Source organism: Melospiza melodia, chromosome 6, assembly GCF_035770615.1.
Source record: "Melospiza melodia melodia isolate bMelMel2 chromosome 6, bMelMel2.pri, whole genome shotgun sequence".
NCBI lineage: Eukaryota > Metazoa > Chordata > Aves > Passeriformes > Passerellidae > Melospiza > Melospiza melodia.
In genome coordinates, this window is record NC_086199.1 from 20,637,879 (window position 1) to 20,662,300 (window position 24,422).

The window sequence follows — 24,422 nt, forward strand, 5'->3', positions numbered from 1 at the left end:
AGCCATTAGTACCCAAATTAGCTTATTTAAAGCTATTAGTAAAGAATTCCATTGTAGTATAAATGTGCTATTAGATTGTTAGGGTTGAAAATTGATGGCCTCTCAGCCAAATCTGTGAAGTGTAAAATCTGAAGTGTTTATTCACAATCATTGTATGTTAGATTTTTTTTAAAGTCTGTTCTCAAGATTTATTTCTAGTAGGAACATTATTGCCTGAATTCCAGCACTGGTTGACTATGTTACTGTTGCATGAGTAATCAATACCTATATATTTGGTAACAGTTTCAGCTAGAAGTATGATCAAGTAATTGATGTTTAAGGCCTTAGAAACATTAACGACCATCACACAATGCTCAGTGGCAGAAATTCAGAATGTCGCTATTTGTGTTTTGTTTGAGAATAATTTCTAAATGCAGTAAATCTCAATTATTTTCTCAATTATCTTTATTTTTAGGGTTTTACATCTTTTTTTTTCCTCATAAGAAATTCTGTATAGTTATAAGTGAAAAGAGACTTCTGTTATTGTAGTTAAGTCATGCCACTGTAATGATAGTCTGAAAGAAGAGCTGGAGTTTTCTGATAGATGTTTCAATAAATAGTAGCCAAAAAAAAAAGTATGGCAGCATACTCCAAATCTAGTGTTTAACTGTTCAAATACCATTTGTATGTGTGTTAATAAATTGTCTCTGGCATATGTGTCTTTGATGATAAGCAAGATGAAATTTGAAAATACTGTCTCGGTTACTGAAATAAATTATTATTTTATTACTACCTTTAATGGTACTAAAAATTTTGCTATGAGGAGTTTGTTTTGCAGTTAAAAACGTTTTGCTCTTTTTGCCTGCAAATAAAAGGCATAATCCAGAATCTGTAATGACTGGAGGAATTTCACCATTGTTACTGTTTGAAGTTTGGATTTTGTGTTTAAAGTGCAGTTACAGACAATGTTTCTTAGCTCATGTACGAGGAGGGCATAGGCAGTAACAATGCTGGCTTTTCCTGCTATACTCTTATCCTTTTTTTATCCTTAAGCACATTAAATGGAAAAAAACCATAATGTTGACACAAAGGATGTTACAAAAGGAGGGTAACTTGCAATTATTAGGGTTGTTTTAATATTGTTTAAAACGTTAATTTAAGCATAGATTCAACCAACACCTTCTGGTAGAAGGTTGCAGATTTGTGGATACAGTTTTTATAGCTAGATAATTTGTAATCCGAAAATGCCAACATCCTGAAACTACTAAGCCATTTCCAAACCAGCTATCCAAGCCATTAATTAAACATAATGGGAAAAAAATTGTCAACTGCATTTTTGGCATTTGGTGTATCCCATTTTATTTTTCATGGCAGAAGCCACGCCGTTCAGATAAACGTTTTGCTTTACTGGATCAATTTTCCATGATTTTGTTCTTGTGGTTTTTTTTTGTTTTGTTTTGTTTTTTTTTGTTGTTGTTGTTGTTTTATCATTCTTGATATCTGATTATTAATTTAGCGTGAAATATGTGTATTTAAATGAGTTTTTAAAGAAATTGTTAAATAGAGGCATAAAGAAAATTCTATCCTGCAGTGGTTTTTTTCTGTCAGTAGAATCATGGCTTAGTAAAAGCTTCAATAAGAAAAGCTATGGTGGTGGCATCCTGTAGCAGTGAAGCAGGTTAATATCCATAGTGCAAGGACACTGATGTAGAAGATTTAGTATTCCTGGCAATGAAAAGTGGCTGCCTAAGACTGAGACAAGTTGATTGATTAATGAGTCTGCCTGAAACTGAAATTCCAGTGGTCTGACTTTATAACAGTTGAGCAAATAATGCAAACAGAAGGTTTTCTATAGCTCTGAAGTTGTGACTCACTGTGAGTTAATACCTTTATTGCTATCCCAGTTGTGTTAATTCTGATGTAACATCTGTCTAGATTCTAGAAGAGACCCTTGATTCTATTCTGTCTGTGATTCAGCTTGCTTATTTGGACACTTCTTCAGAGAACAAGCAATACCTGGGTTACCACCTCTTAATTTTTCATAATGGCAGCTGTTAGGAGATGACATAATTCTAGATAAAAAAAATCTTTGTAGGGATTTGTATTAACATACAGACTGTTCCTGTTCTACATACAAAGATGTGTTTGGCACTTCAAGATTAGTTTATGCCAATCTTTCATGGCTCAAAAGCTACGTATCCAGATATGCTGGATATGATCTTCTGCTCATGGGAGAGCCTCTATTTGAATAATAAGCAACACATTCTGTCCCTTTACTGTAAATAGTTCTAGTCCCTTCTCTTCCTCATTCTTACCGGAGTTTCTCTTCCCATAGACACCCTTCTCAATTGACCTTGTTCTTACTTGAACTTTGCTTTTTTTCCTCTCAATTCCATGTGTTACGATGTATGCTGCTTGGTGTATTAAGAAGAAAGAATTTTGGAGTAAAAGGCTAGAAAACATTTCAGCTTTATAAAAACTAAAGGCCTTTATTAAAAAAAATTCTGAATGCTAACTGCCAGCCATAGTCTGCTTACTTCAACAGTGAGATTGTTCAAAGGTTCTAAATACTGAGTACTAGTCTCCAAACTTTTTGATTGCATGCTCCATTGGTAAAAAATTCATGAGCATGCTGCCCTAATATATGTATATTTATTGATAATATTGTATATTTATTTATATTTATATGAACAGTAAATACATATGAATATACAACTTGATGGTAAATAGATACACACATCTTTGTAAGTTCAGCCTCACAGAGCTAGAAGATCTACCTTGAGCATATTTTCATAATGAAATTGTCTTTGAACTAGAATGAGGCATTTTTATTTTTTCACTTCAAGATTAACCTTCTTATTTGTCTGTGTCACTAACTGTTTCCTAATGAAACTTACTGGAACTTACTAAAGCATCTAGGAAGTGAACCCTCCCTCATACTCCTCCTACTCTAATTTCAGTTGGGAATCAGTATGGTCCTAAACAATTATAATAGTCATGCTCTCTCTCCCAGCTCATACCTCAGGCAGTTGCTGACATAGAGGAGTTTTGGGCTGTCGTCACCTTTTGTATTCATAAGAAAGTTCATAGGAATATTTTGTGTGGATTTCAGTTCACTTTGTTTGAGCTTCACGTCAGAAGATAGAGAAATATTTTCTTTAGCCATGTTCAAATGAAGCACAGAAAATTTCCCAGGAATAGAGGGAAGCCAGGAATAGAACTAAAAGATCTCATGTAAGCCTTGGGAAAAAAGCCTTCTCATTCTTTTGATAAAGGCCTCTTAAAAAGCAGCACATTAGGACCTATAATTTTTTGATTGGTAACCTTATAGTTTAGTTTTTTTAATATATTTAATCTCATATTCAGACAAACTATTCCAATGCAATCATATGTGGACTGTAGAAGAGGTTACAGCAACTTGGCCAAGGATCTTGTGTACTTAAGCTGTGTATTTGAAAAAAAAAAAAAAAAGTATGTATGTATGTATCCAGTCTTGAACTTGTGAATTCACTGTAAGGCAGGCACTGTAGTAGTTCAGATAATGAAAGGTACAGAGAGGTTATAAAACTGATGAGGAGAATTTTGGACTGGTTCTTGGGAAAAGTAAAAAATTGGAAGAGGTTTTCTAAATGAAGTGTGGGAGATATGCATATCTATATCAAATACCAATCAAAGTGAAAGGAAAATAACCCAATAATGTATCATTCATTCCTAGAAGTCTTCTAAAATTCATGAGTATAACTTGAATAGAAATTCTCTGAGAATATTAAATCACACTTCTCTGTTGTCCCACACAGCTCCTAAATGATTACATTTCCCTTCTATAAGCTATCCTTTTTTATTTTTTTTCCCCCCAGTAGTAATTAGCTTCTGTGCAAATAGAGAAATATAGACAAGGCCAGACTGGAGATGCGAATGTTTAAAAGTTTTGCTACAAAATATCAGACCTGCCTAAGCCTCAGGGAGTAGAAAGAAAACAGTTCTGTTTCTTATATAGTATTTAGTCTCTTAGGGAATCTGAATGGTGAATTGTTTCCTTTTCTTTTAAGTTCTGACCCCTTTCTTCTATTTCTTTTTCTGCTATGATTAGGTGTGCTGCTTCAGGTTGGGGTAAGCCAATGCCTCACTGTAAGTTGAAGAATCTGCTTTGAATTTACACAGTAAAAATACAAGTATATACCTAAAAGTTATCAAAAGAATGAATTAATTTCAAAAAAGTTCAAGTTTTCTGTAAAGTATATTATTTTGAATTCTTGATTATGTAACTTGCTAACTACAGTAGCTAATAAATTACTAGGAGCTGAAAAGGCAAAGAATATTTCAAAAGGCACTTCGTTTTTTAAAATTGTATTCTTTTAAGTTTGGAGCTCTTTTTCAATGTGGATAAGAAAACTTTTGATTTAGATGCAGAGCAACAGCTTTTTGGTCTTGGTGATCATGAGTATTGCATTCCTTGCAGTGGTGGGAACTGAACTAAAATCTTTAAAGACAGTGAAATGTGCTCAGTATAATATAACAGTTTGGTAATGAACTAGGAAAGCTCTAAAAAGTGTTAAAAATCACTTGAGACTTTTTTTTTTTTTCCTTTCTTTTTTAAAATCTTGCTTGGGATTACATAAACACTTTAGATTTATATAAACCCTCAGTTCTGAAATACAAATAATGTATGGACCTTGTTCCACACTAGCAAAAATTAATGTTCTAAGAGATACCTATTTCTATAAAACTCCTTCAAGATGATAATAATATGGTTATGTAGAAATTCCCTTCATGGCTTGCATGTGTGGCAAATACTGTTACAATTAAAATAGTGTGAAGTAGGTGCCAGTGCTATTTTACATCTCAGTTGCTTTAGTGCCAGGATGATTTGTAGTGTTGGGCCTGACAGTAGGAAGCTTGAGCCTCATTGAAACATCCTTTAGAACTGAGTGCTTCTGGATTGTGACAGTTTTCACAGTACTGTGGAGCCATTCATCACAACCTAACACAGGTACAGGGCAAAACTGCAGTTGTTCTGCCTCTACTGGACATGAATTAATATGTATTATCTTGTGAAACACTTTGGTTACACAGGTTCAGCTAGAAATATATTTATTCACCCCCAAAACAGGGCCTTCATGTCAGATTCATTGTGTGAAGGGAAGAACTTGTAAGTGGTGTGTGATTAAACTTGACTGTGTAGATGTGAGCAAGATAAGTAATTTCTAGCTGAGAGAAACTGATATATTCAGCTACTTGAAAATTCCTTCATACTTGATGGAAACCTGCTTGGCTGCCTTGTGCATCTACAGGAATGCTGCAGTATCTGTTCAGCAGTTTTGTGGGAATTATATCCAAATGAGTGAAAGCTGTAGGCTGCATATTTGAAGTGAGAATGATGGGAAATACTTGACATAAAAAAGCCTTACACTTTTTGATCAAAGCAAATTTAAAGGTAATATGATCAGAGTGTCTAATTAAGTGACTTCTCAAGAGTTTGATATCCACTTATATAACTTAAACCCTTAATGTTTAGGGTTACAAACTTTGGGAAATCCAAAATAGTTGGAAATCCAAAATCCCTGACTTGTGTTTTGGAGAAGAGCTTTTCTTAGCTTGATGATGCAAAAATTATGCTGACAGTTTTTTTTCCAAGCTGCCATTCTTTTCTGGTAATAACCTGGATTTCTTGCTTTAGTGCCACATAGTAGCTGTATTTTTTGTATTATGTGAGTTCTTTATTTTCCTGTGTGATCTGCAACTGCTAGGGAGAGGTGAGAGTATTCAGTCAGACCTACCAGTAGCCTGAAGATATCTAGGGTAGTTTACAGCATATTGCCTATGAATTCAAAACTGAGCTGTAGTGTGAATGTCCTCATCACCTCACTGAATCGCATTTTAGGGTTTCTCACTGTATGAGTAGATATCTATGGCTATAAGAATTGACTCTGTGTGCACTTCTGTATTTGTGCATTCTCCTTGGCTAGAAGAAGATAAACATAAAATTGTGGTATTTGTCCAATTTGTAGATTTTTCTCTGGCATGTCAATCTTCTCTGAGAATGTGAAGAGGAATATTGTCTATTATATTCTTCAGTTTCTAAAATGGGGGGTCATGCAGTGTTTGAAATAAAAAAATTGATGGTCCAGTTATTATAAAGTCAATCTCCTGTTTCCCACCTTTGCACCCAGCACAAAGCTAAAGGAGTTGAACATTTTAGTTCATAAAAGAATTTTAACATTCTCGTTAGTTAGTGGCATATTAATGGATCAGCTAGGATAAATAAGGTAGTACTGTTGCATTTTACTCATTTAAATCAATAAATATCTGCTCCTAAATCTATTTGCTGATACTTTTCACCAGCAATAAAATTTACAACTGTGGAGTTTGTGTGTGAAAAATCCTTTCAAATAACCCTTTTTTCCTCACTTGTCAGTGTGGTATGATGGAATATATAATCTTTATCTCCAGCTTAGTATTTGCAGTGTTTTGAAGCATACTGTGGTGGTTCAGTGTCAGGAAAACTGTAAGAGATAATGATTCTGACAGAATGTTTTAAATCATAACCTATATTTTTCCTGTAACTTTGATTAGTCACATCTAAGTCACTGTAGTGTAACTTCAAGGACACTCATTTGGTGTATACTGATGCATAGCTCAGTGAGATATAATCTTTACATGATTTGGAATTTAGACACTGTAAATAAACTGGTTTTGTATGGCTGCAGAAAAGCATGATCCCTAATTTTACAGACAATGTCCTGAGCTTGCTGCTGATTTTGAACATCTTAAATATATCTGATTTTTTAATAGTTTTAGCTTATAGTTCCTTATTGGATTGCAATAATCAAATTTAGCTAGAAATAAAAAGGGAATATACTGATGAATATCTTTGTTTCTACATCTCATTTCTCTTGTTGTCTTTTCCCATGTATTATTCATCTTTTGAGAAGAGCCATCAATGCCCAAAGGTTCCTTTTTCAATAATGCTATTTCTTCTAGTAGATTTATAAATTGATGTGTTCTGTGCCCCATGAGAATAATGATGCATTGCTTTGAAAAGTCCCCAAGTACCCTGTGGTTACATTAGGCCTTGAAAGAAGATGGTAGCAGGATTGTTGTAGCAACCCATGCCACTGTGCAACTTCTTTTATGAACAGAATTTGAATTAGAAAAGCTCAGAGGCTGTTCATAGGATGGATGAAAGGAGTTCCACTAGGGCCAGTGACTATCTTTGCTCTGCTCATTGCAGACATAATGCATTCTCTGTCTTAACTTTATTGCAACATTATTTTCTGGCACATGACATAAAGCATAAAACATATATATAAGTTTGCACAAGAACTTAAATATGGGAAGTATTGTACAAATTATAAAATAAATGAACAGAGCTCTTCAGATCAAGTAAGCAAAGTTATTCTGTCATGATAAATGATGTCCAGAGGAATGATATATGCTATATATGACTTGACTTTTTGTATAGCTGTTTAATATATATGGCTTAATTTTTTTTTTTTACTTCAGCTTTAGAGAAAACGTGTCATTATTTTCCATGGAATACTAAATGGAATCATCAGTTGAAATGCAGAACTTGATTTTTAAATATATGTTGATAAAGGATGCCTCTGTACGGGTGTATATTTTGTCAGTTAACACAACTTGAACACCCGCCTGCCCTTCCAGGGACAGAGTTTTGTGAAGCACCCTGCAGGACAACTGATTTAGGCAGGAGTAGGATAAAGTAAATGGATTCTAGATAATCCTAATTTGAGGTGCAGAGCTTTCAAATCTAGAGACTGTTAGCAGAAATCAGTTCAATTTATTTTACATTTGTGGAAGATGTTTGAAGGGAACCTTGTAATAGCAACCTTTTCACTTAGAACAGTCATGCCTATACAATAACATTTTAATTACTACATTAGAATGAAAATAAAGCAAAGTAATAATAATTGAAGGGTTTTGGTCAGAGGGGACATGGGGATGAATTTTTCATTTCCCACCTTTTTCTTATAACTTATTCATTGCTCCTAATTTTTTTTAAAGCTTGTATTACAATGCAATTTTTTATCAACTTAGATCTAATACTGGAATATACCCAAGGTAAACATACAGGGCAGCTACTTTTCAACCCAAATTTTTGTACTAATGTTGATGGCAGTGCATTTGGCTAGAGTAATTTATGTGGCAGTTGGATCACTGCACTGAAAAAGCATACCAAAGAACAATCCAGAAAAACATAGATGCACCAAAACAAAGTGAAGAAATTGTAATTTGACTAATTTTTAAAAAGGATTTGGAAAAAGTGGCATTGATGTCAAGAAGAAATAATAGTGAGTCGATCTCTCAGCTTGTGAAAGAATTAAGTAAAAATTTTTACATGGTATCTACATCTCTTAAAGGACTGGTGCTTGGAAATAAGTCTCAATCCACATGCAATCAGAAATTAATAATAAGCTATGAAAAAAGAGGGTTGGAGTGCTCACAGGAAGGTTTCATAACAAGAGAAGAAGAAAAGATCAGAGATACAAAGGAAAAATGACAAATTAATATCAGAATATTTTCTGTAGTTACTACTGTAAATCATTGAAGCTTATCTTTATGAACTATGTAAGTATCAGTAAAGTTTATTTCTTATGGAGGCAAACACAGATACTTTCAGTTAGCTGTTCTGTACTAAGATGCTGAGGAAATTGGCAGAATTCAGTCCTCTGACGTTGTCAAGGCAGTTTCATAATCTCATAACTCTCCTAATTGCTACCAAACTGAAGCACATCTGAATTCAAAGTCAGTCTCTGGCTTAGATAAAGCAATATTCTTCTCATGCAGAACTTATGAGTGAACTTCTGATAGCTGAAATAGCCATAAGCCTGCAGCATGTTTTTTTGTTTTTCCTGCTCTTTATGAGGTTATAACTTCAAGGTCCCAGAATTCTAAATATGTTACAATTTATCAAAAACATGATTTTAATCATGAAACTATGTGAATGAAGGAAAAAGGGAAAAGGAACTCATGGCATAAGCCACAGAATTCCAAAATAAAATTTCAAATGTGAAAAATTACATATGTGCATATATGTGCTAATGTCTATAATTGTCACACATGATGATACAAGATATTAGGATTTTACCTTGTAGAGACTGTAAGAAGCTTTTCTAATATTTTGTCACAGTGAATTATTTTCCTTAGCAAAATTGTTCCATTTTAGTGAGAGGAGGTAATTATTGTGAGTCAAAATAGTCTGCAGTGTTCTACAGTAGCTTTTCATATACAATTGCATTGCTTTGACAGTCAGTTTTAGTTAATTTTTAGGCAGAATTCTAAAATGCACCAGAATATTTATTTCAGGATAGAAAAGTTTATCTGTAAATCTTAAAGCTCTTTTCCCCCAAGTCAAACTGTGTTCTTGAGGCTGTTTTTTAGTCATCTCAACAGCCCATGCTTGAAAACAATCATATCACTGACACTTTTAATTTATTATTTGATCAGCTGAAAAGGGGTGTTGTGAAATCTGTAAATTAAAAAAACTCAATGACTGTTTAACACAATACTTTTTCTATCAGGCCATGAGACAGGAATTTGAATTTACAAGTTCCATTTTTTGTTTGCAGAGCTACTAGAGAAGACACACAGAAAAGAAGAAGAAATGGGAGCTCTCCAGGTATATTTTCTGCTTAATTAACTAGCTACATTTATTGTTAAATTTCTTTAAACATAATGTATTACAGCATTATGATTTTCTGAACTGCCTTATAGCTTAAATTCAGATTTGGAAATATATGCAGACAAATCCAGACCCAATGGCTGGTAATACTCACTGCTGAGTTTTTTCATTGGTTGGGTTAAATTCTCTGGGCTGTGTTACCTTCTTTTGTAAAACTGAATAAAACTGAAAGTAAAGTATTCCAAGTAAATATTTAAAGCCTCTGAAGCACTAAATGTTCATAGCCACCTTTCTGAGGAAGAATCGAGCAGTCAGTATTTGCTAGGACCTGATACAATATTATAAATCCTTATTGTATGCCATCTAGCAGTAAAGTTGTTTGCGCTAAGCACTTTAAATTTGTGCTTAAAAACTTTTACCCTAAGCTCAGCTTTGGAATAGTATTTAAGCGTTGCAGTCAAAGAAAACATACACCTTTTAATTTAAAATGACTAAGAAAGCAAAACCAGGCTGGAATGTCTCTGAATTGTGAGGCTCAGGAGGCTATGAGGGAGGGTAATGTGTGTATTCTTCACATATAATAATGTGTAAGAATAAAGAAAGAAAAAAAAGTAATTTTTAACAACAAATTGCTACAAACAATACCCAGTATGAACATAAAGAAAATTTGCATGCAGTGTGAAGAGTATCAATGAGTCAGCATTTTGTAAGTGTATTGAAAGCAGGACATTTGTGAGGGCATTGATGAAGATAAGGCTCATAAGGAAAATGACATTATGTATTGACCTCAGTTTTGACCATAGGATTTTGTTTGAAGATAAGCCTTCTCTTCTCATATAATAAATAGAAGGCATTTTGAGGGTTAGAGGTACCAAAGAAGTTAGTGTACAAACAGTTTGATCCAGTAAGAAGAGACAAGTTGCAAGACCCAAAAGTTGCACAACACACCAATCCAGCTGTTTCCTGTTCTAACAAAAATCTTGGCCTGGCTTTCTGGCAGCTCAAGTTCAACAAGGCTGAGAGCTTGTCTGCGTAAGCAGTTTACACAGGTGCATATCTAATTACATCAATGTAAAAAGATCTCCTTTCATGTGAAGCAATTCTGCATCTGCTTTCATGTGAAGTTTCATGGTTGACAAATTGTTCTAATGATATTACTTCTGATTGAACGAGGAGTAATTTTAGACTGCAGGAAGTTGCATCATAGTAGTATCTTGCATGGCTCTATGTGCCTGCCTGCCTGTCATGTTCCTGATTAAATTGCTTTATTCCTTTCCCTAGCTGGCAGTTCTGTTTAAGTGTGTGAATTGTAGTGCTCTGGCTGCTGTTCTTTCATATTCAAATGCTTGATAGCAGTTTTTTCTCCCTTCAGATATCCATGCTTTCACAGTCAAGTGGTGTATAAATTATCCATGGTAAATTTCCTAATACATTAGATGCTAGTCCAGAAAATTATCTGCTGAGATTGTAAGAGTTTATTATACTTTTAGAATTTGGCAATTATATCATGCACTTTAATGCATGAGTCATTTTGAAAACACTCTTCATTCTATCATTGGAAACATCCTCACTCTAAGACCTTTTTTTCAAAATAGTCCTCTTTAAATGAAAAAAAATTATTTGAATTGATGTTCATTATTACTAAAAGTTTATGAGCTCTGTAAATACCTTCTTTTTCATGGTAATGAGTATGTACTTCATTGCAGAATCTTTAAATAAATATGAGTGTTTGCCACTGCAATTTTGTGGAGGAACAAACATCTCAGAATAAAAATTTCTGAGTTTTCAATATAATACTTTTTGTCATAAGTTTGTTCTGACGCATGGAAATAATCTGTATCTCAGACCTAGTTCTAAGGAAGAATAAAGACTTTAGCAGGTGATAGGCTACCTTGCCTAAGAAAACATTGAGTAATATTTGAGTAAGGTTAGAGTTCCTGTAATGTCTTAATGGTCACATACTCTAAATGGGGACTCACCTAAACACTGGAATATATGTTTTGTCAAATAACTTAAAATACCATACTTAGTCAGGATATAGTACTATCTTGATTTTACTAACTTCATATTTTTCTTAAAAATACTTCAAAAAGGGAAAAGTATGTTGAAATATACACAATAAATAAGTTAATTCTGTGTTCTTTGTATTTTGTCCTGGATTAAAACTGACACAAGTTTGTTCTATTTGTTTGACTAATGTCATCCTGTTATTAATAAAACATTATTCAGAGCTATTTCTGGATGAAAGAATAATGATAAAGAATTTACTTTTTAGTTTTCTAAGGAAATGCGTAAAAGAAAACTAAGCCTGATGCTAAGATGATATGAATTCCAAATCATGCTAGATTTACAGTCAGAGATGATCAAAAAAAGAAATTTTTTGGGGGGTATGTAGGAGTAAAATCAGCAATATTGAAAACCTAATGCACTAATTAAAAAATATATTGTGGAGTAATTTTTGTAAAATCCTTTCTCACCTTGTTTCTGGATGGTTTCTTATTTTTGGGGCAATTTTCTAAGTGGAATAGTGTGATAAAGACATCCAGTGGAGTACAACAGTTCCTACTCAGTGAGTTTTTTACAAAAGACTCTATGTATGAGACCACCAAAACCCCAAAATTAATCCTATTCATCATTCTTTGACTTACTCTGTGTTTATATTTTTTGCTTTTTAATGGCATTTTGTATTTTGTTTTTAGGAACGTATTATGGCCTTAGAAATGGTAAGTTTCTTAAATTAATTTCCAAACCAATCCCAATTACATTGCTGATAATTTTTCTAAATTATGAGAACATTATTTATATATATACTTTTTAAAAAGTTGCCGTTCTGGGTTTTTAACTGTCATTTTACTTTTAAGAGAAGATGGGATAATTTTGCATTGCAGCTCTCTATGTAGATCTTTTACTACAGTATTTTTGTACTCTTTATATGAAATACAATGTATTTCAGTGTTGTTATTTTTCTATACAGTTCAGTCCTCATCCCATCCCTGGGAAGAGAAATATTGTAGATTTTATCCATACAAAAGGTGTTATTTTTCTAACACTTCTAATGTTTGAGGTCCATGTGATAGATCTAATTATTTCAGTGACTACTCTGTGTGCTTACTTGTTTGGTCAGGGAGGTGCAGGACAGAATCAGTTCATCTGCTCATATCCACACTGCAACTAAAAGAGTAAAGGAATGTAACTTTAACCACTAATTAATATAATTTAATGTGACATTAAGTTGGAAGAACAAAACCTTATGCTTGTACATGCTGTGAATGCATTTTCCAGATGTCCCAAGGTAGTCAGTCCGTCAGGTGGAATAGCTGGAATGAGTTTTAGCTTGCCCTATGAATTTGGAACCATCCTCCTTTCCTTCACGTAGGAATGTCCAATAAAATATCACAAATTGTATGTATCAGGCCCACAGTTCCTTTTCATGAGAAATCCAGAAAACTTCATCTAGAGAAACCACTACTGAGACAATATCAATGCTGCAAGTATAAACTTCTAAAATTTATTTGTCAAATTATTACTTTATTCTTTCTGATAGTCTCTGCATCTCTGAAAACAGTTTCCGATTTCAAAAATGTATTTTAAATGTATTCAATCTGTTAAAAACATCTTTCATTCAGTCATGAAAGGCCCTTTGGAAATTAGAGTGCTGTGCTGCAACACCTGCCTTGTGGAAGCAGGAAGCGAACGCTGATGTTCAGTGTCCTGGCACTTCACATGGTGCTGTGTCAGTGTTGACAGGACATTAATTCTGTTCAGGACCTTCTCTTATTCATGGTTTGCTTACATGACAACCAGTCAGGCATGTATCCACTGACATCCATTTCTCACAAACCATGAGTTAAACTGCCTGCAAATTCCTTGTCATTTCTGCTCCCAGAGCTATTTTTACACAGGCAGAGGACAAGTACCCCAATGTCATGCAAATTCTGTCTCTATTTTCTGACAAATTTTTATTTCTATTTTTTCTAGAACTTTTCTCCTTTTTTATACTCCCAATGGCTCTGACTTTAGTAAGGAAGATTTGTAAAATATTGTTCAGACAGAAGAAAGGGATGACCTATTTATCATACTATCCCACTGTTCTCCCTTTCTCTACAATCTACTCACTTCCAACTCCTGCACTTGCCAGTAAAATTGTTGTAGTGGCCATGAGATGATCTTGCCAACTTAGATAATAAAAAAATATGTTAGGAAAGAATTGTAACGTGAACCTTTCAGATTCCATTCAGAGCTCGGAGTGAATTAACCTTCCAGTCATAGCTTAATTTAACTCAGTGGTTTTGTGAGTTGCAGCAATCGAGGAGGTCCCTTGCCTCTCTCTGAGCCCTGTCAGCTCCTTCTCCTCTCAGCAGTCTCTTTGAGCTGGAAGCTCCATCTCCTGTCTACAGTACCTGGCAGTTTCTTGGGTCTTCTATTTCCTTAGCCAGCTCCTGTTCCCAGAGGAAAGTGCTGTTATTGTGAACCTCCTTCAAGATACTACACATGATCTGATCACCCCCTTAAGGAGCCTGAGAACAAATAGTACCCATTTAGAAGCTTTTTGGATATTTTGGTGCTTTTTTGCAATCAGATCAATTTTGCTGTATGATTCAATAGGTATACCGCTTCTTGCTCCAGCAAGTTGTGCAGGTCAGGAGCAGAAGCTGGAAGGTAAGGAAGAGCATGGTTTGTTAGACAGACTCACTAGTGGATATAAAAGGAGATGAAGAACCTAGATGTTTTCTGGAATAATCCTTCAGCTCTTGAGAAGCGCCAGAGAACTAACAGATATAGGCAAAACTGAGATTTTGCATATCTAGAGGTTGTGTTTTGTTTGGCTTTTTTATTTGGTTTAATGCTGTTAATTAAAGTGAATTTAATTATTTAATAGCTATTAACAAGTAAATATCTTAATTACTTTAGCAATCAATTATTTAGTCTGACATTTTGAGAGAATGAATATGATTAACTCATTTAATTGAAAGATTATTTTTGAGTATAGTTTAGTTGTTACATACAAGATTTGGCTCTATTTGTAGAGAAAGGTGTATGACTTTTTGGAAAAAAAAATCTGCATTGTATTCTCAGATGAGGCTACAGTGGAAAGCATATTTATTTCTCATAAAGATGTCAGGATGCATTTTGTAGGTGCACACTGCTACTGTGCTGTGCTTGGGATTTTAATGGGTTTCTATAAAGTATTCTGTTCTTTGTTTGCAAAAGCTACAAGTCATGTTCCTCTGCCTTACGAGTACTAGTCTGACATAGAAGACTGCAAAATTTAATTTTAAGTCAACCACATCCTGAAGTTATTCCAGTGAACATATGCATTCTATATCCTTTGATCAGTAAAACAGCTTGTTGCTTTCAGTAGAGAACCCAGAGTGAGGTTACCACATTTCTAAGAATACTTGGATCAGACTTTTCTGGACACAATTCAGCTTTTTGTTACAATGTCCATAAATGTAGGTTAATGTTGGTAATGCTGTAAGTATTCAGCAAAATTGTTATTTTAATATGAATTTTTGGTTCAGTATGAACATTTATGCATTTTGTTGTTGTAATGCATTTTTATGTTCAAGAAAGTAAGGTTTTGAATCAGTAAAACAAATTTCTGTCTGCATCCACTCAGCAATGTAAAAGCTATTAGATTATTCTCTTGTAGTAGCATGCTCAAATTTGCATCAGTTTTATGGTTTATCATCCAATTTAAAAGAAGAATTGGAAGGATAACAATACCAAATGCATTTTGTAGAGAGATTATGTGACTGCCTGACACCATCCATTTTTATGTGCTTGTTCTTCCTTTCTGTCTCTCTCTGTGTGCCTTCCATCAATAAGTAAGTCGTGCTGTTAGCTCTTGAGATTATTTCATGATTTTCGTACTTTGCTTGTATGAATGTTGAGGAAATACTGAATGGAAGGGTTAATACTTTATTTTCTTCTTTAATTCTGTAGTGTCTTGCCAAAACTACTATTACATCAAAGGTTTTCTGGTCCTCCCAGAAAACAGCCATTCTTTGATCTTAAAAAAATGACCAGGAGCAGTTTGAGATCCTCTGTCCTGCCGGCCTCGCCCTTTCCTTTCCTTTCATCGGGGAGCCAGTGTGTCACTTCCCTTTGCTGGGCTTCCCAGAGCCTTTCCTCTGCTCATTACCACCAAGTGACTTCTGTGTCCTGTGGGCTCGCAACCCACCGCTTCTTTCCTCCTAATGCTCAGCTTTCTCTTCCCTTCTTCCCTGATGTTATCTTCTCACCCTATGTATTTATTGCTCTTGTTTAATACCCAGCTACTTGTCCACCCTCTGCCCTCTACTCTTTGGTGTTTCACTTGTTCTTTCAGGTTTTTTCAAATGCAATCACCCCTAGTTTTCTAACCCTCAGAGTGAAAAGCATTTCCTGTGTTCAGATGGAACCTCCTGTGTTTCAGTTTGTGCTTGTCACTGGGCAGCACTGAAAAGAGCCTGGCTCCCTCTTCTTTACACCTTACCTTTAGATCCGTGTGCACATTGATGAGACTTCCCAGAGCCTTTTTTTCTCCACACTAAACAATCCCAGCTTTCTCAGCTTTTCCTCACAGGAGATATGCTCCAGTCCCTTAAAAATTTGTTGTCCGTTGCTGGACTGGCTCTTGTATGTCTCTTTTGTACAGAAGAACCTTGAACTAAACCCAGCACTCCAAATGTTGGCTGATTAGAGGAGAGGGATCACCTCACTTGACTTGCTGGCAATGCTCCTAGTGAAACCCCTACATGCTCTATCTATGTTCCTTTCAAAATTAGGAAAATTTGTTCCACATGTTGCAAATATAGAACATTTTTGCCAATGTTTAATAAACCAAAATCCTTCATTTTTAAATTAGAGAAAGTAAAAATCTCAGGAAAAATGCTTATTGCAAAAGATTTAAGTAATCTAAAATTATTTCAGTTGAACTAGGAGTAGTAGTATACAGCATTCTCATTTTTCTTTAAAGTAGTGATATATGCATGTAAATGTAATTTTAAAGAGAGATTCTATGAGTTCCTTCCACAGGATCTTCATGAGAAATCAGAGAATCACTGAGGTTGGAAAAACCTCTAAAACCCTCATGTCCAACCTTTGACCAAACACCACCTTGTCAACTAAACTATAGCACTAAGTGCCATGTCCAGTCATTTCTTGAACACTTCCAGGGATCACCCTCCAACCCCTCCCTGGGCAGCCCGTTCTAATACCCTTTCAGTGAAGAAATTCTTCCTAATGTCCAACTCGAGCAGCTTGGGACCATTTCTTGTCCTGTCACTTGCCTGGGGAAAGAGACCAACCCCCACCTGGCTACAGCCTCCTCTCAGTCACTTGTAAAGAGTGATGATGTCCCCTGAGTCTCCTTTTCTCCATGATAAACAACCCAGCTCCCTCAGCTGCTTCTTATATGAATTATGTTGGTCTTTAATCTGTGGAGTATGTATCTGAGTTCTTCCACAGACTGTAACTTGATAAGACATAGATTTGTGCTTTATTTTTCTTGGTTTGGTTTGTATATCATAAAATAAGTTAAATTTTGTTTGACAGCAGACTATTGACTAGATGTTTCTAAGTGCTGCTAGGTCCTTCATTTTAGATTTAAATGCTTCCTATTTGATCTAGGTATAACCATAGGAGCACAGGCATCAGTTACACCTATTACACCTATTTTTCTTTCACTATTGGGAGCTTTTTATTAAAATAGGGAAATCCATAAGGAAAACTCCTAATTCTTTTCCTACTCTGACACTGATTTGCTGTGAATCCTTGTTTAAATAACTTCTCTTTCTACTTTAATTTTTCTCACCTGAAAAACTGAGTGATATTTCTTCTTTCCCATGAAGGCTGTGTTAATTGAATTTTTGCAATGCTTTCTGGAAGGCTTGATGAAATACTGTTAGCATAAAAAACTTTAACATAAATTACATGTAAAGATTTTTAGCCTGCAGTGCTTCATAATGTTAAAGATGAGCAACAAGGAAGTCTTTACACCTTTTGAGAATGTGTTCTCCCTAACATCGCATTACTTTGCACACTCTACTTCTTGTGTCATATTTCTTTTAGTTCCTAGGAATTATATCTGGATGTCTCTGATCAAAATCTTAGTAAACGATAAAGAATGGATTCTGAAAAATTACTCCTATGGACCCCCAGAGTAGTTGGAACACTGACTGATGATTCACAGAAAGCTACCTTGCCAAAAGACAGCAGTTTCCTCCATGTTTCCAGCTGTTAGGATGCATCAAACAACTGCAAATTCATAAAATAGTTTCCTAATATTTTCCCATGTAAATATTCCCCTAGTTAGCACAGGGATGTCATGTGCTTATGAATAAGAGAAAAGACAGTCCATGTCATTGCAAACAGGAAAGGAAGCATTCATCAAGTTCCTTTAATTAAAATGTGGTCCACCCCATGCAAAAACATCTGGAATCTAAATTGAATGTTCAAGTAGTTTGACATTGGCAATGCATTGTTAGCAAGGTCATTTGTTTTCCATTAGTGTAGTTTTTGCTTAAAAAAATTTTGCTTGTTGAAACTCATGAAACAATGTAATAGAGAAAAAAAAAGCCAGTTGAGCATTGAAATTGTAATTTGATAAAATTACATGTGTTGCCTACCTTTGTATAGGTTATTTAACTTCTTGATGTGCTGAAATCATCAAAACAGTGGTATAATTGGAGTTATGATATATGTGGAATATAAAGATATAAAATACATTTTTCTGTTTTCTCTGAACTTTCCCTCTCTACATATGATGTACTATTCACAGAATGTTCCAGCTGTTGTGGAGTTTGCCTGGTGTATAAAAGTCAGCAGAGCACCTCAGGCCTCTCAAGCAGAACCACCTGCTTAAAAGAAAAGTATTTGATTTATCAGTGGACAGCTAGAGATTGAAGCTGATAGTGCATAGTTTTACAGATCTTAACAGGGAAAGCAAAGGATACTTTTAAACATGCTGTGTGCATCCTGTTCTTGCTATTTTGGTATTCAATACACTAAGGTCATTTAAAAATAAGTCACTTTAGGTCACCTCCAACACTGTATTTTTCGTTTGAATTGTAACTGCCTGCTGACATGCATTGCAGCCAGTTAAAATGATGTTGCATTTAATCTTTTTATGGTTATTCTTTGGGGATTAGCTAACTGGTACTTAAATCAACTCTTATTTAAAAAAAAAAATATCTGTGCAATACAGATAGCCATTTGTTTTTACCTACTTCAGAAAAGAAAGGAGCACTGTACTTGAAAGTCAATGAAGTTTGGTTTCTGGTTTATGTTTATCTGTTTGCAATATATTGACTATAAAGGCAAACCTCAGGAGTATTATATACAAACCTGCTTTGATTTATTTGCATTTAGCATTGCAGCTTTGAGACTAAAAATAAAATATGTCTTATTTTGATTTAGATCTGTCCCTTGAGACAGTGTGAAACCATGAATTACCAAGAACACATCAGAATAGGAGGATTAACTGTTCACATGCAGTTTAAACATCAAAGTGTTTATATGAAGTCATGGAAAATAAGTAATTTGTTTTGTCATTCTCTGCGGAAAATAGAATGCCCCTTTTAAAAGTAAATAGTCTTTATTTTAAAAACAGAAAGATTAGTAGCACTCAGTCTATTGAAGAGCACTGCTGTTAAGTAAAATGCCATTAATACTGCCTCAGACAGTACAATGGGTGTTTTTTCCTCTTATCAGTAGCATCAGTGCACTGGTCAGTACCTGCTGTTGCTTGTTATACAGAAGTAGACAGATGTGATTGCTGTCTTTAGGATTATTTTTATGCATTATGGCATACAGCTCTCTGATTTCTGGGAAAAAATTTAACAGTACTTAATTGGCCTCTATATCAGGTGTTTCTAACATCCTTTTCCATGTTTTATCTGTGTGGCTAAATCTGTCTTTTTAATAGAATAGAGTGTAGTCATTAATGATACAAGTATGGCATTTGAACCATCTTGAGGAGGTTGCTGTGATTTTCATTAATTACCAGGCCTCTTCTGTGGACCAGCTAAAAGGTCTTTCATCATCTTTCCCTCACATTCTTCAATGTATTTCTTCGTTGCCACCTTCCTTACTGAACCTCTCCTAACAACAAAAGTTGCTTTTTTTCTGTTTATATTTGCACATCACTACCATTCTTTTCATTTGTTTTATGGAAAAGACACATTTCTGTCCCTGAAAATGTTAGTGTGTGAGTTATCCTATTCAAGTCCCTCAAGACTGCTCAGAAGACTGTGAGAATTTTACAATATAAAAAGAACCATTTTGGTCAAGACCAAAGGTCAGTCTAGCCCAGCTATTGACATTGCAACAATGGCCCAAGTAAAATGCTCAGGGAAGACTGTATGAGCAGGACTAACATGTATTTTGTTTCCCATTTATTCATTCTGATTCCAGCTGTTCAAAGGCTTCCAGACTTAATGTAGTTTCTGTGAATTTGGAACCATTCTATGGTCTTCCTCATTCATGAACTTGCCCAGTTTTCTGCTTAAAGCCATATAAAATTTTCTATCTTTATGTGACTTGTGATTTTACACAAATTGGTAATCAGTCTTCTCAGGCATCTCTCTTACTGGCTGAAGAGTTCTATTCATTAGAGTATTGTGTTTATAATTTCTCACTTGGAGACGGCACTCCATGGCTTTGAAAATTCTTGTTCAACTTCTCTGACCTTTCCCTTTTTCCCTTTTGAAATAAAAATCCACATCTCCACTCAGCAGTCAAGATACAATTGGATTAATGATTTGGGACAGTTATGTTTTCTGGCTTTTTTTATCCTTTCCTGATTATACTGAGTGTTGATTTTGGTTTCCTGATTGATACTGAGCACTGCATTAGCAGATTCTTGGTAATATGCATCACTACCCCATGATCTGCTTTTTGAGCAGCAATGGTTACCTTAGAGCCCATCATTTTGAATGTGAAGTTAGATTTAAACTTTAGGAGTCTAAAACACCTTTCAGAAATCCAAGTAGCTTGTACCATTCTTTATCCACATGATTCTCAACAAAACCAAAAAACCAAAGACTGACTATGCATCTAACCCAAAGGCTGGTCTTCTGCTTTCAGGATTATATTTGATAACATAACTAATAAGGATTAGCAGAGAAACAGCTAATTTTTTTTCCACTACAAAAAGTGCATGAAATAGAGGGGACATATTTAGGAGACACTTTGGAAGAACAGATGATTAACATCTTCCTTAAATTCATTTACAGACAGTGTTGACATGAGGTCTTGGCATTGAAATTAGAGAAGGAATTGAAAAATGAATGGCTTAAGGCATAGGCTTACACCTAGGGCCTGAATTATTTTTTTTTTTTTATGAGAAGAGATCAGAGGTCATCTGTATTAAAACAAGGTGGGTAAATGGATAGGTAAATATCTATATACATATCTTTGCAGACATGTAATTGCAGAAACAAAATAACAAGTCTCATGTCCTCTATCTAATTTAGTTTATTGGTACTGAATATTGACTACAAGTTCAGTCCATGTTAGCTGCAGATGAATCCCATTGTTTATAAAATTTGACCTTTTATTGTTATGAATATTTCTTAAAACCTTAAAACCAGAATGTTAGGAACTAACAAAGAGGTAGACATCACTGCTTTTAAACAGATGGTGTGTCTTCATTTAGGTTACCTTGTTCATTTTGGATTCTACACTCCTCACTCCTAGTCTCCATCTTTTTAAAGTTGTTGCCACTTGTGCAGAGAAGCTTTCATTGAGTTTTCTTCTCCTGTTGTGACTGAAACTTTTAGTCTCTGGGATCTAAATGGAATGTTTTTCATGGTGGTCAGACTGAGATTTTCCAGAACTAGTAACAGAGGTTTTGTAATTAAGAGCAAGTTAATTTGGTTTGCACAGGCCTTACAACATAATATTTGATTTCAGGATTGATGGATTTTATTTGTTTTAAGATTTTGCTTTAAAGTACCAAGGCAGTAATATGATTAATGAAGCCCATTACTGGTAGATTGAATACCAGACTCGCAGAAACTTAAGCATAGAAATGTGATTTTGAGAATTATGGAGGAAATACTAACTGTTGTTCAGAAAGTACAAACAGTTCTGGTTTTACTTGCTCTTTGGCAAATAATAGAAGGGCAGCCTTTGAGAAGCTGCAGAGGCATCTGACCTGTGGGACATGACTGTTCTTTGTGCATGATAACCAACTTCATCTGGACACAAAACCAAAACCATTATATTTATTTTTTCAGTTCTTTGCAGTTTTCAATAGGCTGCATTTTTTGTCTGGTGGGTGTGAATGTGAAATCTTAATGTTGAGGCCAACCCTAACTCTTCCTAGAGTGGTAATTCAGTAGTACTCACCATATGCCTAATATAGTATGCCTAATTTTTCAGTAGTACATACCATATGTGTGTGTGGTAACCAAAACTGCACACAGGACTCAAGGGGGTCGTAAAAGGAAATCAGGTTTGATAATAAGAGGAATTTACTGTCATGAAATGAAGACAGCTGTGAGCAATGATGTTGTTGTCTTTCAGGTGTTTTTCAATACCTCCTAGCATAATCTATTCCATAACTTCACCACGCAGTAAAGAGAAACTGAACTGTAATTCCTGGGGTTCCTCTTTCTTGCCCTTCTTTAAAATTGTGACAAGGTTTGCCAGCTTCCAGTAATCTGGAACCGCTCCAGATTCCCAAGACCACTCAAAAAATATCAAGAGAGGTTTTTTGATGACATCAACTGGCTCTTGAAGAAATCTTGAATGAATGCCTTCATGCCCCGTAGACTTGTAGGGATGCAACTGAAGCAGCGAATCCCACACAAGTTCAGTGTCGACTGGGAGTTGATCATCTCACAGTCATGGTCCTTCTGCTCAGGGCACTGTGATCCCCTTGGTCGATCATCCTCTGTTAGAAAACAGAGGCAAAGAATGCATTAAATGCCATTGCCTCTCTCTGCCCTTGTTTGACCATCCTCATCCTGTAAAGGGATTAGTGTTTTCTTGCACTGCCTATTGCCATGAATATATTTTTAAAAACTCTTTTTATTTTCCTCCACATTTCTGGCCAGTTTCAATTCCAGTAGAGCTTTGGCTCCATGCATTTTCTCCCTACAGTGACAAGCTGTACATTGACTCTGTGTTCTTCCCATATCAGTAATGTCTCTTATTCTAGTCCCTGGAGACAGCAGACTTCCCTGTGAGCTGGCTTCAGTCTGCATAAGGAGGCCCTCCATTTGCTTTAGAAGGGTGTTTCCTATTACAACTACCCTTCATTTTCCTGTTAACAGTGGTCTTGGTGCAGAGTACGGGTGGTGTTGTTTTAGGAGGCCCCACTATCCCAGAAGGACCTCCACCCACCTCATCAGTAGTCTGGCCTTCTGGTTCCAGAGCCTCACATGTATTGTAGAGGGTGCCAGTCCTGCCTGTCAAATTCTGAGAGGTGGAGGAACCTTCCTCCTAGTACATGCTGTGACCCGCTTCCAGCCTTCACCTTTTAACAGACCCTTGGCTAACAGTCCTTTGACTAATTCCCCTGCAGGGTTCTGAGTGCATCAGCTTCTCCACTGTAGTGGAGGTTCATGACTCCTGAGAGTCTTGAGACTCTGAAAATAATCAGTTTCTCTTTTGCTTGTTTGCTCAAACACTATGTAGCCTGTTCACTTCCTCCTGTAGCTGGTGATCAGCTCCTTAAGCACAGCTCACCTTCTGCAAAAGAATGGTGAGCCCCAGCCTCATGAAGAGGTACCAGGCACGTGTGGCAGCCTCTGACCTGGAGAGCTCCATCTCCCATCAGCAGGTCTGGCTGGCTGGCTGGAGCCTCTGGCATGGCTGCTTCAGTGAAATCAAAGTGCCACAGCCACTTTGATTGAGCTTTAGGGTGAGTCAGCACCCTAACTGAGGAAGCTTGAACTAGTATGCTAATAAGACTGGGTTTGTAATATGTGAGATGGCTGAAAGAATGGTTTTGTTTTTAATGTTTTAACTTGTGTTCTGTTCTTTAGAGTACCCGAGTGGCTTTAAATCACCTGGAATCTGTGCCTGAGAAACTGAGCCTGTTAGAAGAGTGCAGAGATACCGGGGTGAGAAAGATTTCATTTGACTCTCTCAGTACTTGTAAAATATTTTGGTTAATTAACAATATCTATGATGTACAGATAAGTTCTTTAATAAGATATTTACAGTTGCATATGTATGTATTATATAGACAGAAACATACTGAAATTTATTTTCATGTTTATATGGATATTTTTGAAGTTATAAATTTAGTTCTAATTATTAATACTACTCCATAATGTAGGCAAACATTGATAACTTGGCATAACAGGTCATGTGTTAATTACTGTTTCAGAATATTTTTATGGAGCGGTAAATTCTGATATTACATGTTAAAAAATGAAAGTTTTATAATTAAATGAATTATGCCAGTTGTTTCAATATTTAACTCAACGAGTGAAAATAGATGATCTTCATAACTTTTTTGTTTTGTTTTGACATAATTACAATACTTGTTACTTAATTTTGCAGCACCACTATCCAATCAAGATGTGTTTGGACATAGTAGGGCATATTGACAGTAGCAATGACATACTGTCAAGAGTGATAAAGCTCACGTTGGATTTTCAGTGGCTAAGTGCCTAAACCCCTGTACCATAGTTACTTTCCATTTATGAAATGGGTGGTTTAATAGAAAAAAAATTTGTAGCTGCCTTGAATGATATAAATTTTAAATCAGTATTAAATACAGATCAATAAATACATAATGATTTGCATTTTATTTGATATGTAAAATTTCTTAACCTGTGGTTGTCATAAATATTTCAAAATA

The 24,422-nt window shown here is 35.3% G+C and overlaps 1 protein-coding gene across 1 annotated transcript in view; it reads left to right on the forward strand.

Moving 5' to 3' along the window:
- Nucleotides 1-24,422, forward strand: part of CEP128 (centrosomal protein 128) — a 103,665-nt gene that overhangs the window by 60,972 nt on the left and 18,271 nt on the right. The window contains exons 19-21 of the mRNA XM_063160173.1: nucleotides 9,567-9,616; nucleotides 12,319-12,342; nucleotides 23,599-23,676. Coding sequence (XP_063016243.1) covers nucleotides 9,567-9,616; nucleotides 12,319-12,342; nucleotides 23,599-23,676 — 152 coding nt within the window. The remainder of the gene's footprint in view (nucleotides 1-9,566; nucleotides 9,617-12,318; nucleotides 12,343-23,598; nucleotides 23,677-24,422) is intronic.